Below are 14269 nucleotides of genomic sequence, written 5' to 3'. Positions count from 1 at the left end.
AGTTGTGGCATTTATGGATTATATTTTATGCTATGGGGCTACTGAGGTTTGTTCAGGATTGTATAGAATAGAGATAGAAATGGAGGTGGATCCTGTTTTTAACCAATTAAAGCAGTCCTATGATTAACAATGCATTACATTTTATTAATCAGTTGCTTGTTGTTGGGTCAATTTATAGGCCCATTTTAATTAACTTCACCTCATAAATAGAAGCTAGTTTTTGTGGACTTGAAGAAAGGAAATTTATATTATTCGTTCCTATATTCACAGATTGAGTTTTTCAGGAAAGGGCAGCCAAATTAAGACACACTTTTTCGTGTGAATAATGTGTTTTATCAAAGATTAAGATTGAACTCTTGTTCTGACATTGGAAGACTACAAAACAGATTATCTATGCGAAAAATATTCATCCAATATCAAAATGTGTTCATCTATTTGAAAATGGAAATGATAAGATGAAGAAATCTTCCATTTCACATATCATTTCAGGTTTCGACATGTGTATCTCTCGGATCTGAATACGATACATATTCTAGAAGAAAAACTCTTCTAGTAATTAATCTCGGAATTACATCCACCTCGATGCAACCGTTCGGTCTTGACGAATTTTTAACTGAACCCATCTTTTTCAGGATATTTCGAAGGTCAGCTTTCGAGTCGTTTATCTCTCAATAAAAGTAACCGTAGATGGAAATGTGATATATATTCTGAGAGAACAATTCTTCTAGTTATAAATCTGAGACTTTCATCCATCTCGGCGCAACCGTTCGGTCTTGACGAATTTTTAACTGAACCCATCTTTTTCAGGATTTTCGAAGGTCAGCTATCGAATCATTTATCTCTCGATAAAAGTATACGTAGATGGAAATATGATACATATTCTGAAAGAGTAACTCTTCTAGTTATAAATCTGAGAATTTCATCCATCTAGGTGCAACCGTTTGGTATTGACGAATTTTTAACTGAACCCATATTTTTTAGGATTTTTCGAAGGTCAGCTTTCGAGTCGTTTATCTTTCAATAAAAGTAACCGTAGATGGAAATGTGATACATATTCTGAAAGAGCGACTCATCTGGTAATAAATCTGAAAATTTCATTTATTTAGGTGCAACCGTTTGGTCTTGACGAATTTTTAACTGAACCCATCTTTTTCGGGATTTTTTGAAGGTCAGCTTTCGAGTCGTTTATCTCTCAATAAAAGTAACCGTAGATGAAACTCTGATACATATTCTGAAAGAGCAATTCTTCTAGTAATAAATCTGAGAATTTCATCCATCTAGATGCAACCGTTCGGTCTTGACGAATTTTTAAGTGACCATCTTTTTGGGAGCCTTGTTTTTCTCGTCGAATTAATCAATCGGACGTAAAGAATCGAATTGGCGCCGAGACCAGGACTATATTCGGTTGCATGTTTCATGTATTGCATTTCGTATTCGTCGATGAGTGGTGCGTGGAGATTTTCTAGTCCAAATTCAATTTTATAATGAAAAGTGAATCTAGAGAATCCATTGTCGGAAGCCAAACTGTCAATGTGTTGAATTTATATATTACATTGAATCGTACCGCATGCTGGGGGTTTTTGGCCCCAAAAATACCAATCGGACAATTTCCAGAAGACCGAGAGAAGGACTAATGATGATAATACATCTTCCCAATTTTTTTTCAGCCGAATTTACATATTAGAGTGACCGCGGAATTGTTGCCCGTCCGTTTTTGAGAAGGACTGGCGATGATCGAAATTCTGGCAGTTGAACAACCAATTACCATGAAAAACGATGATCGGAAAAAATAATCAGTCGGTTATTTTAATCAATAACCCCGGACTCGATAAATTTGAATAATCCTATACCTCTCCGGCTTCTAGATTCGAGCAATCCAAGGCCGACACCTGAGAAAATTTCCGATTTTTATAATTGCTATAATATTTTTTAATCGACTTATACTTTGTGCATACTTATTAGTCTAAACTCAAAAATATAATTACGACTACATGAGCGGACCTCAATTAGGAGCTGTCGAGGAACTCGGTGAATTTTTGAGTTATATCGATCCCAGACGGATGGAATATTTATAAGGTTGGCATCTACACTGAGAGCCAGAAAACTGGTTCAACTCGTTGTTTGTCGAAGTGATAAATTATGACTTCGTTAGTAGTTGTGGGAGCAACGATTTCTAGCTACTCTAGACGGGACCCTCGACGACTGTGAGAAGCAAATGCAATTGGATTGCCTTTATAATATTAAAATACAGAAATAATACATTATAACAAGTCGTTTGGCCGCAGAATGTAAAGTACCTCAAACAAAAAAAAAACACAAACTCATCTATCATAACAACACACTTTCCTGAACATAGTATAGAAACTATTACTTAATTTCTACATCATTTCGGACAAGGAAAAGTTACCTACACAGCTGTTTTCTACCTGAGTCAAGCGCCCTATTAATGATTCTCCATATTCTTCCTTACTCACTAACTTAAGTATCAGTGAACTTGACTTCTAACAACAATGACGCTGATATCGAATTTTTTCATATGGTAGGTTAGATTTATGCCGAGTTCGTGAGGCCTTAGAACCTTAGACTGCCGATTACATTAGTCCTTTTATTAGGAACTTACCATCACTTAATTTATCTACCCAAAAATTATCGATTTCAAATCATGATAGATGTTCAAAATAAGATCGTTATAGTGAATTGAAAAAATGATAGACTCGATATGTAACCAACCTGTACATCTGAATGAGAGAGTTTTCAAATTGGCACAACCTAACCTAACTTTACCTAGCCCAACCTGACCCAAACTAATCGAATCTAATCTAGCCTAATGTAGCCTCACCTATGAGTGATTTGTGTCCGAAACAACGAACAACCTTTACTTCCAGAAAAATATACGATTTCGATCTAGGTTTGACTAGAGGTGAAGAATGATTTAAAAACTATTAAAGTTAATTATCATAAACCCATTACTCCATTTTTTCTATTTTGTAAGTGTGCTATTTTTGTGGGTCCAGAATTATTTGGAGATTATCTACAAGATAATGGAATCGTCAATTGAGTGCCTTATTTATAGTATACATATATGGTCAGAAATCGACTATGGTGATCCCCAGGGATCCAATCTAGGACTCTCATTATTATCATTCATAGTAATAAGTAATAACACATCCTCCTTCACATAAATGTGATGTAATGGATGAACATTGTTGATGAAAGAGTTTGAAAAGGTTTAGAATATGTATAATATAAGTCAGACTCACCTATGGTCTCTAAGATGATCCTGCCTTCTGAAAGCCTTTCCACAAATATCGCAGGAATATGGTCTCTCGTCCGTATGAGTTCTCTCGTGTATCAACAAGTTATAACTTTTCGTGAACTGTCTATTGCAAAATTTACAGATGAACTGTTTCTTTGGCCTCGATGCCCTTCCTGGAGCCCTCAGGAGCCTCCTGTCCAAGTGGGCGTGCATCTGGGGAGGTCCAGGGGAGAACAGCGTCGCACCGCCGGGGAAAGGAAACGTGGTAGAATTCGGGTTGCTGGTCAACAAACCTTGGTAGGGATGCGGTTGGGAGGACGATGAACCCTCCAGGAGGTTCTGAGGACCTGCCGTCCTGTGGGGAATCATCAGCGCATGCGCGGCCGCCACGCAAGCGGCTTCTTCTCGTAGTTGCAGCTCCTTGTGCTTATCGGCCACCATAGCCATTATGTTGTAGGAGGAAGAGGAGCTTCTTCTGAAGGGGGGTGGTGGATTGTCACCTGTCTTCGAGGAGTTCTCGCGATCCCTGCTATCTCTAATCAGTTCTGTGCCGAGGAGGGGGTGGATGTCCCCAGGGTAGAGCATGGGGTGCATGTTTCTGGTAGGTACAACTGGTACGAATGCCGAGGATTCCCTCTGGTGTGACATGGTTGTTGGTAGTGGGAATTGGTGGTGGTACTGTAACTGGGACTCGAAAGAGGATGAAGCTCGACTGGATGATGAGCTTCTGGGAGATTGCAGGGGGAAGTCCCTGCAGGAGAGGGAGATGGGACGTTCTTCGACGGAAGTGGGGACGTCCGACATTTCGATCTGGAAAAAAAAGAATGAATGTAGCTTACAGAAGTTGCAGAAGTATTGAGGATTGATAGAGTAATCGCTCATGAAAAACTACTGCGGAGCCTGAACCCAGATTACCGTTTTACACAGCAGAAATGTATCTTGTCTTAGTTGTTTACATAAATGTAACATTAAGAGCTCAAATATAGAACAGCTATGAATGTTTGGAGTATTCACTGAATACTCAAAGATGTCATTCTTTTTTGACCTCACCCAAAATTATACGGAGAATTACACGAAATAAATGGCTATCAGCATGGTTCCTTCATATGGCTTGTTTAATAAATATTGACGTTTTTTGATTCCCCATCAAATCTTAATGTGAATTTGACTTCACAGATATTCCGAAGCTTTTGAAAATCATTCGAGCTGTTTTTTTTTTGTAATAAGAAAGATTCTCATAGCAATTGTACCTCTATCGTTAGAAGAATGAAATTTGCTCTTATTGAAGGCATTGCAGCTTTTTGACGGTTTGCAGGTACTTTATTAGAGCCATGTTGTGCATTTTTACACTGATTTTTTTTTGGATTTCTTACCTTCTTACTTCTCTATTCTTTTCTTACTAGCTACAAGGACTTATCGATATTAAACTTCAAGAGTGAAGCCTCGCTCTATTGGCTCTAGTGAGTGTGTTTGATTATGTAAATCTAGTGATGATTTTCAATCATTTTTTCTGAAACTCGTATCAAATTGGAAGTCCCTTCAGCAGACCTAAATTTTCACGTTTGGAAGCATCTAAAATTCTGTCACGCGTCGATTTCAATATGCCATATGTTCCAACTTCCAATAAAAAAATTAAGGATGCCTCAATAGGAAAGTCCATTGTTGATTTAGGGTATATTTATTCAGCCATTATACGTCCAGCCATATTTATTTTATCATCTAAGAGTTCTCGAGGAATTTGACGTTATTGACTTAAAACAACTTGGTTCTATAGGATTCTTGCCGTTGCTCATTCGTTCAATATATAAAATGAGCATCCATTGGCGTTACGAACCTACCCATAGGATATAATTCATTTATTAGCCTAAAAACCTACTGAAGCGGGAGAAACTTCCGGAAAGGTTTTCTTCATGAAAATTTCATGAAATAGTGGTGTACTTAACTCTAATAAAAGTGAAGTTTTTTGTTGCTGAGCAGTGAGGCCATGTGAGAAAACGCCAATGCTCTCTTGCACAGGCTTACGTTAGTTGCAGTAGAAGATCAGGATTTTACCTGAGTTCTAGATTACCTAGATGCATGATAGTAGTGATACAGTGATGCCTGACACTCAAAAATGCATGAAATTATGTATTTTTCCTTAAAAAATAACCGCTGAGCAGAAAACATAGAATAGGTATATGCATATCAGACTTAATGCCTGATGATAAGTAGTGCCAAAATAAAACGAGTTTCTAAGCAACTTTTCTTGTGGAGGACACATCAGAATTGAGCCTTGAGGACGCAGGTTCACTCCAGGGCGGATATCTGTCGATAATACTGAAATGATCGAGAATATTTCAATAAGAGCGAACCCTATCATTAGCGCTACGCCACTGGCGATACAATGCTCTATCAAGGAACCAGCGTCAGTCTACGAAGAGATGCTGGATGGACAATTATGGCCTGGAAGATAATTAAGTATATTATTTGCTCATTTCGAGCTTGAGATTCTCGGTTGACCGGCAAGTTCTGTTAGTCATGGTCTCAAGATTATACCGTGAAAAATTTTTTGTGCTGTTTGAGATTGGTTCACATAACGAGAATTTTCGGCGATGTAGTGAAGGATGTCGCATATCGAATGCTTACTGAACGATATAGGAAATGGATGACATACAACTTTCCATATACAGGGTGAATCTTTGACTCGTACAAATATATAAACAGAAGATTCTTGAGGTCAAACGAAACACTTTTTTCCTATACCATTTTGTCTAATTCGGCCCTGATAAAAAGATATAGCCATTTTACGATTTCCTAATGAGCTGTGCCACCCCTGAAAAAACCAAAATTACCTTCAGAATAACTAGCTGAATCAGTGACTTTACACATCTGTGGATTTTTAAAACAGAGTTGTATGCAGCCAAAGTAACCAATTCTTCGGATATTTGAACATCAAATTACTTGAAAACGGCGCATTATACGAGAAAATATGACGAATACCTTTTTTACAGAAAGTTCAAATATTCATTAGCTAGAGTCTTAATTAGTTTTAAGGGTTGGGTTCTTTGAATTTTTGGTATTTTTATGGTACGTAATGGTCATAATAAGAAAACTGGAAGATATCTTGTGTTTGAAAACGATTCATCAAATAAATGAAAAAATATATTCCGCAATTCATTTCATTCGATAAAACCGTTTGTGAGATAAAACTGAAAATAATTTTTTTATGGTTTTTCGACAGCCTGTATCTTTCAAATCAAGCCGATTCGGAAAAAACGATAAAGAACGAATTTTTTTCTTTTGACCTCAAGAATCTACTGTGGAAATATTTGCACCAGTCTAAGAATAACACTGTGTGCAACTTAGAAACAAAGAAGAATCTATATCTTTCCATAATGTTACCAATTACTTGAACTCAACAAAAAAGGATATGTGGTTGGTCGCAAATTGTAAATCCGCAACTCTAAAACAGTATAATAATATGCATATTCTAGATGAAAATTTCAATATCTTTCTTATTTCAAATGGATCGCCTTGTATATCAGCGGTCAATTGAAAGTGCCTAAAAACGCTCTACGAATTTCTTCAAGTTTTTCCTATGGTCAAGTCCGCTAGTTTCTTCTTTTCGGGAAGAACTTTTGCATAGGTAGGCTTTCTAAACCAAGACAATGTCCATGAGAATTTGAGAAATCAAGAATTGAATGTCGCTATAAAACCATCGCGTTTTGCATGTGATTGAAATTGGTCAGGAGAAATAAAGTCTCTTCAATCTACGGCCAGAGTTTCGATATATTTGATATAATCTTCAGGCAACCTTAAGATCAGCACAATGATGTCATATAATAACAAGAAAAAAAAATAACAACAACAATCTTCAATCTTACACAATAAAGAACAACTCACAGTCTTTGTGTTTTCTGTACTAGTCAATTTTAATTTCCTCATTACAAAACTAATCACAAAGCAAGGACAGATGATTGATAGCATACAGATTATTACTGACTTGATGTTTGAATCTTATCGTCATCATATGTTATAATTCTTATCATAGTCTATGTGAATTCATTTTAATTTTCCCGAGGATATTGAAACATTCTTGATTAAGATTCGATATAGGTATCTGTTCTGGATTTTCCTTTTTTATTTCCAAAATTTAGTTAATCGCCTATTTTGGAAAGGCTCTTAAAATCTCAACCTTTTCAAAATTAGATGCTTGATTCCTATCCTTTACATGTCTTCAAATTCTTCAAATTTCTTTTTGGCAATTTATGTTCTCCTGACATCGTTTTGTCTATCTATAAACTTGTTCACAACTTTACACATGGGATTTTATTTACTGATATATGCAATATCAGTTGCTAGACCGTGTATACAGGATGATTTTCCGTTCATACGTGATTTTCGAAACATATTCGACCTAAAAGACGGAACACTTTCAGTTAATTCACTTCTAGAAATCAATCTTCGAAAGGAAAAGAGCAACAGACAAATGATAACCAACAGTTTTTGTTTCAAATCCAGCACGAAATCGAGTATCATCGGAAAACAATCCTCATGGGGCATCGACATTTTATGAAAAAAAATTAAAAAGAAAAAAAAAAAACGAAAATGAGATAAAATTTAAAAAAATCAAACTCAAAAGCTAGACTTCGGGCTCAGTTGGAGAATATATACACGATAGACCCGATGCTTTGTATGTCACATTTTCGTTCTCAAACAACGGCATCCAAAGTCGACTGACTCATGAAAAACCAACTAACGATACCGTAGAACGAGTACCACAAAAGAAACGAACGTGACACCAATGCAATAGCGGCCAGATCATCAACGGCCGACACCAGTCCCACAAAGAAGAAACCACAATTCCCAGTTCACGATCATAAACCAATTTCAAGTTCTTTTTAATGGCTGGAAGCTTGAGAAACACACCATTGGCGATACCACCTGTGGCATATGTGATGGAATTATGCAAGAGATACTACAGTCTCGTAGACAATAAGTCATATGTCACCTGATACATCTGAATATGGCTTATTAGCATATTTGAATGCTACTTAACTTTATTTTCTAACCGATGGGCGTCGAGAGACGTTTGTCGCATTTAAACGTTCGATTTTAATATTTATAATTTATTATCGACTCTTAATGCTAATGTCACATCTCGCAGGATGGCGACATTTGCTAATGGTACGTTTTAAGATGGGGAATTTGTCGTAGTGGTCTTTCTTGGTCAACATAAATTGCTGCCAATTTTACACATGTACCAATGAGGAACAAAAGTGTGAAGAAAATCTTGTTTAACAAAGATTGAAAGTTCATTTCACTTCCTGCTATGTATTTGAATGAAAAGCTGTCGAAATTATTAGGACGCCATATTATATTCACCCCTGATATTAAACGTCACTGATGATCTAATTCTGTGATGTCGTTTCTTCTTCTTCAAAATGGATATCATAATCGAAGTCCTCAAGACACCTGTCTCCGCAAATAAAATACATAAATTTGGGAAAAGTACCTTCCTTCCAATTTGGTTTCGTCAATTGAACCACAAGAATGGTCGCAAACCCTTGGGATTGTGTACATCTCCAGAGGTGTCAACATGGACCACCCATAGTTGTGTAAACAAAGTCTACCCCAACATGAATGGGCCCCATATGGTTTAAGTGAAACCAAGAAATTTACTTTGTGGTCAACTTTGAATTGAATCAGTTGGGTTTTGAAATAACTTTCGAGAAGTCTCTTGGGATGACCACTGATCGGTCATATAATTTTCTTGCTTCTTTCCTACTGTTTTTATTTGAATCTCGTAGATATATAGATGAAAAAAGATAATTGTAAGTTTTTCGAAAAGTTGCCTGATTTGAAATACAGTTGGAGATCTAGAATGAAATCATGAACAGAAGTAATCTGTAATGTTATGATAATTTTATATTCGTCCATAATGCAGGTTTCTAAGACATTAATTCGATAGGTTGACTCAATACACGATATGTCTTTATTGGCTATTAGTTCAACCTACTTTATGGGAGACTGTATGATTTGCAAGGTCTCTAAATGTCAATCTTTATATTGAGTGCTGTTCGGTGAGTTGGAGAGAATTATTAATTTCTGCGATATCTGTGGAATGTATGACATTCCACATTAGCAGTTTCAGACATTTTCAGACAAGATAGGTAGGTACTATTAGCTATCAGTTTTTGATATCGACATTTACAATAATTACTAATTTCATTTGAGGAAAAATTGTTCAATTGTCCAATGTCCAATTAAACACGCAGTTTTTGATCTATATTTCCATGTCAACAAAATCGCAAAATATGCTTCTTCTGATGAACTAGCTGTTTAGAGCAATACAGACAAACGATATAAGACGCTAAAAATCCATGTGATTAAAAGTTATAAGGATATAGGATGGAAAACCTCTGTTGTTTGCCATTTGACCATGTTCCAATACACTTATCTTCTTCTTCTTCTTAGAATGGTTTTGCCAACTCAGTGACAACTTTTTTTTGACAATCCCTCCATCTTGAATGACAGTGCTATATCTGGATAAATTGAATTAAATATGAATTCGTCATATGTAGAAGTTTTGCGTTATGTTAAACCTGTTCCGTTTTGGTAGTGATAATATATGAAATAATAGTTTTTCCAGGGCAGTAGCACGTCACTTCCAAAGAAAACACACTCGGAGATCACGACCAGAATAACAATAAAGCATCAGGAATATGTAATTCCTTTGTTCCTTTCAAGTCCAGCTCACTAGGATGCAATACGTCACTTTTTACAATAACTTGAGATCTTATCAAGATCTTAGGGTTTCCAGTCAAGTCTTTGACCGCAAATTTCCATAAAATAAAGTAGCTCGGTTCCATTAATAATGCAAAAGGACACACCTTGAAGATTAGATTGTTGTTTCCTAGTAATCTCGATTGATAATTCATACGAAATGTCATTTAGATAAGGTGCTTTTTTTAATTCAGATGATGCCGTTACCGGGATTTCTAGAAAATAATGTTTGTTGATTAGTTCTCGGTTCCCTGAAATTCGATTTCAATTAATATTAATGAGGGTATAAATCATCAGTAGATCAAAAACGTTCTGCACCATCCTTCATCTCGTTTTATCACTAAGTGACGTTATTTCTTTTAAGAAAGAGAGATATTTTTATTGTTTCAGATTCTAGGTACTGTTTTGGTTTTTTTTATCTCAAAGTTGGTGCCATTTGATGATGTGATCTCTGTCCCTCTGTACTCGGGTATATATATCAGTGTCGATGACGATGCTTTATGAGGTAACAGATGACTTCGTTACATACTATGGCGATTGAATTTTGACCAATTTTCAAATCGATGCTGAAGCAAGTGTTCACACTTTAGATGAACCTGCATCTTCACGTCATCATGCAGCCATAATCGGTCATTCAACTACAACAAATTCATCTGGAAATTTCAAAAACTTCTGCCTCAAGTGCACCTTTAATTGCTGCAGTAATGAGAATGTCGTAAACAATATCAAATAGTAATAACCGAAACACTCCCACAAATGGACCAATAACTCCTAGTTCCAGTCAACCAGTTTCGTTCAGTCTGTTATTTATGCATAGAACCATAAAAACTCTGTGGTCTCGCCCTCCCGTCTGCATTATCAACGGAGGCGTTGGAAAATGAATCAAAGACACCCGAGAAATGAATTTATTGCCTTTCTAAATGGTCGAAGAAGTGAACTGGTAAATAAACCAGAGCTAGCTTTACAACTTGTTATCTGAGGAGTCGTAGGAGGCTGGACCGGGACAACGAGAAGAGCCGAGAATCAAGATGGCCGACAGAAGCCGGGAGCGCGCTGTTAGGTTAGCTCGTAGACTGCGTTTTGTTTATGCCCAGGACTACTCTGGATCCCGATTGTTTAAGGTTTTTAATTTATGACAGGTGGGATTTTCGTGGTTGTAAAAACGAAAATTTGACAGTACTTGGTAGTGTGTATACATAAGGATTGAGCCATAGTTCGACCGGGGTTGTTGATGTTGGGGTCATTGAATGGCACTTCTTCCTTGTATGGAAAAGACATCTATGAGTTAAATCAACTCTAGGACATTTTGCTTCCACAAGTTTCAATTTGTATCATTCCAAAATAAGTAACAAACATATTTTCGAGGAGATTAGGAGCATTAAGCAAGGTTAGATTATAACCTGAAATTAAAGCCCTTTACTTCTTCGTTGTTACTCTTATGCACGTGCTTTGAAATTTTTCTTTTGTACGATGTTAAGTTCTTCTTGATGAACTTTCTTAGTCTCCTTTCACGTTAAATCTTGGGACACCAAATCATTCACACCTCAAGAAATAATTCAAGATAATCCTCTAAAATCCGGTAACCCGATATCCTTGACAGACCGTCACTTATTTACACGTTTCTGCCACCTATTAGAAGTCGGTAGAGCAACACAAAGGAAATTAATAATATTCGAAATGGTATAAAAAATCAGGTCGCATTCTGAGACGTTTGCGGTCTCTCCGATGTTGAAAAAAAAGGCCAATCCAGCTACCTGTCTATCCCAGAGAGTCCGTGTTTGGGGACTTGTGCAGCTAGTAGGCGATCGCATCTATTATAATCGCTAAGCCACGGTGGACAAAACAAAATTACCAGTTCTTTGTTATTCTTCTCTCTCTGGCCTGGGGATGGAAGCCACTTGCAGGCGCAAACACAAAGGGGTATGGGTTATGGGTTCAGTTTTTGTGGTTGAAGCGTGAAAGTGGCTTTTGTGTTCAACAAAAGCCCCAAATTTTTGGCACAAGGAACGGAAGTAGCTGAACGCATTTTCCAGTAGGTATAAATTCATACACTTGAAAATCAGTTGAATATTGGCCATTCTGGTTCATATGGTCCATATTTCGAACTTAATCAAGGGCTCTAAATGAGTATGATGGATTAAATTAGAAGTGCGATGAAAGATGCACTGCTTTTAAATTGGAACCTCAATCAAAATAATCTCATGGGCAAGTTTCTAAAATTATGAAGAATTCAGAATCCTATGAATCCTAATTTGCTTCATTCAATTGCTCATAGGCGAGGCTTTTTCCAAAAGCTCTCATAGAAACAGCACTAACAGCAGAGCTGCTTTGAACCAATAAGAGGCTTCGACAATTGAGGAAAAGTCTTAATACGAACGCAATCCTTTTTAAACGATCGATTTTCTCCATTAAGAATTGCCATTTTGATTGAAATGACTATCTTTTTGTTGAAACTGTTCCCTTGTTATCTATTTAACTATCTCGATCTGGAAACCTAATTTTCCAAAATATCGCAGCCTGTCTCTTTGCATCGACTTATTCAAGGCACGTTGGAAGTTAAGTCATTTCTATATTTCAGCGATTGCCATGGTTACTGCTAGATATCCGTAGATTTCACAGGGATATGCTTAACATCAATTATCATAATCCTCAATAAGTAATCAAAATTATTGAGGATTAATTGGTACCTTTCAAGAGGGTGAGACGTTGTCTCTATATATCATCCACCTTTTTCAAATGGGCAATATCTACTCCTGCTTTGTCGGCATCTTTGACCCTCAAATATCCAATTTCGAGACACCTCCAAACAATTCCCACTTCCCCCAAAGTCTATTCTTGCTTAATCTCAAATATGCCATGATTGTATTACGTATTTAATCCCATTTGCCTTCTGTTTCTTACCTGACTCAGGTAAGTCATCCTTTTCATGCCACACGTCACCTACCAAGTCCATCAAAATCTGATAGGAAACGCCTAATTGTTTTTTTTTCCGATTATTCGATGCTTTGAAGGTGCATGGTGGCATTGGACATGTCATGTTTTGGCTGGTTTAATTTTGAAATATCTGATACGTTGAGTATAGCGGGCTATTTGATGTTGCGTTGACCATGAAGGTCTTTTTAATAGCATATACGAATTATTGTCAGGGTTACAGCTCGAATAATGTGCGATGAATTTGTTGTCCTAGAAAACAAACTTCGAAGATATATGACTATCAAAAAAGTAGTTTTCACTCGTAGTAATTGTAAAGACTAACTAACCAAACAAGCTTTGACATCAATATTTAGATTTTCCCAGTCAACTTTCATGCTCGTTTCAAATTCCGACACATAATAACTAGATAATGGTGACATATCCCACATCATTCTTCGTTTTGAAATAACCTTACCTTTGGCGATAGTGAACCCAGCTATTTCTACCTGAAAATTTATAGATAAGCTGTTGATACTTTTGATACAGTACTCAACTGCTTTATGTCATCGCCTATTCCTATACTAAGCAGTAAGCGATTCGAAATAACCAATTGTCTCACAAATCTATGTAAATAAGGCTTAATGGAAGCAAATTTCTAATGCAGCTTGAAGGGAATCTGTTTCAATCTTTACCATCGACATTGGTCGAGGAAGGCTTAGAAATGCAAGCAAAATCAATAGATCCTTACTCTTTAAAGCGGTGAATTCAATAATCCCATGGGGTCATATTAGCGCAACATGAACTTAAGTCACTGAAAGCACTCAATAAAAGTCACATAATTTCACCGTGTCACCGCAATAACATTGACATACTATCAAGTGACCATAGGGTGGCTCAAAACGAAATCGGTCAACGAGAAACCCCGCGGAGAGTGCAATAAACGCGGGGATAAAATCGAAAAACAGGAGCAAGGTATCCTGCGAGAGAGTTGCGTAAACTCGCTTGCGCGTTAACTCGTTCTCGACTAAGTTGGCTATCTTCAGAGTCTTTACTCAGGTGGCTAACCTGTTCGTCCCCCTCCCCCTTCGCACGGTAGTGGAAGGCATCAAGGCATCGCCTCTACACGGCAGCGGTGGCGCGTTCAACTGTTCTATGTTCCAGCCGCTGTTCAATTGTTCCCCCTCGGACCGCCACAGCCAGCGTATCTGTAGGCGTTTGCTAGTAGATCGCTGAAAATTACTCACATAAGATGTACTCGTACACTTTCTACGCATTTAATGTATACTTATTATTTTTTATTACTAGGTTTCCATATGTGTTGATATTACTGACCAC

General features: G+C 37.0%; 1 protein-coding gene across 2 annotated transcripts in view; it reads right to left on the bottom strand.

Moving 5' to 3' along the window:
- Positions 1 to 14069, bottom strand: part of LOC123316947 (protein bowel) — a 48604-nt gene extending 34535 nt beyond the window's left edge. The window contains exons 1-2 of one of the 2 annotated variants that reach the window (XM_044903270.1): positions 13683 to 14069; positions 3261 to 4066 (exon numbers count right to left, since the gene is read on the bottom strand). In XM_044903270.1, coding sequence (XP_044759205.1) covers positions 3261 to 4060 — 800 coding nt within the window. In that variant the 5' untranslated portion in view covers positions 4061 to 4066; positions 13683 to 14069. Of the gene's footprint in view, positions 1 to 3260; positions 4067 to 7138; positions 7251 to 13682 lie in introns of those variants that run through there. The other variant, XM_044903269.1, reaches the window with a different exon arrangement.
- Positions 14070 to 14269: the final 200 nt, after the last annotated feature.

This window comes from Coccinella septempunctata, chromosome 7 (genome assembly GCF_907165205.1).
Source record: "Coccinella septempunctata chromosome 7, icCocSept1.1, whole genome shotgun sequence".
Lineage (NCBI taxonomy): Eukaryota > Metazoa > Arthropoda > Insecta > Coleoptera > Coccinellidae > Coccinella > Coccinella septempunctata.
Note: the sequence above shows the minus strand (reverse complement) of the source record. Positions and strands in the feature narration are given on the sequence as shown.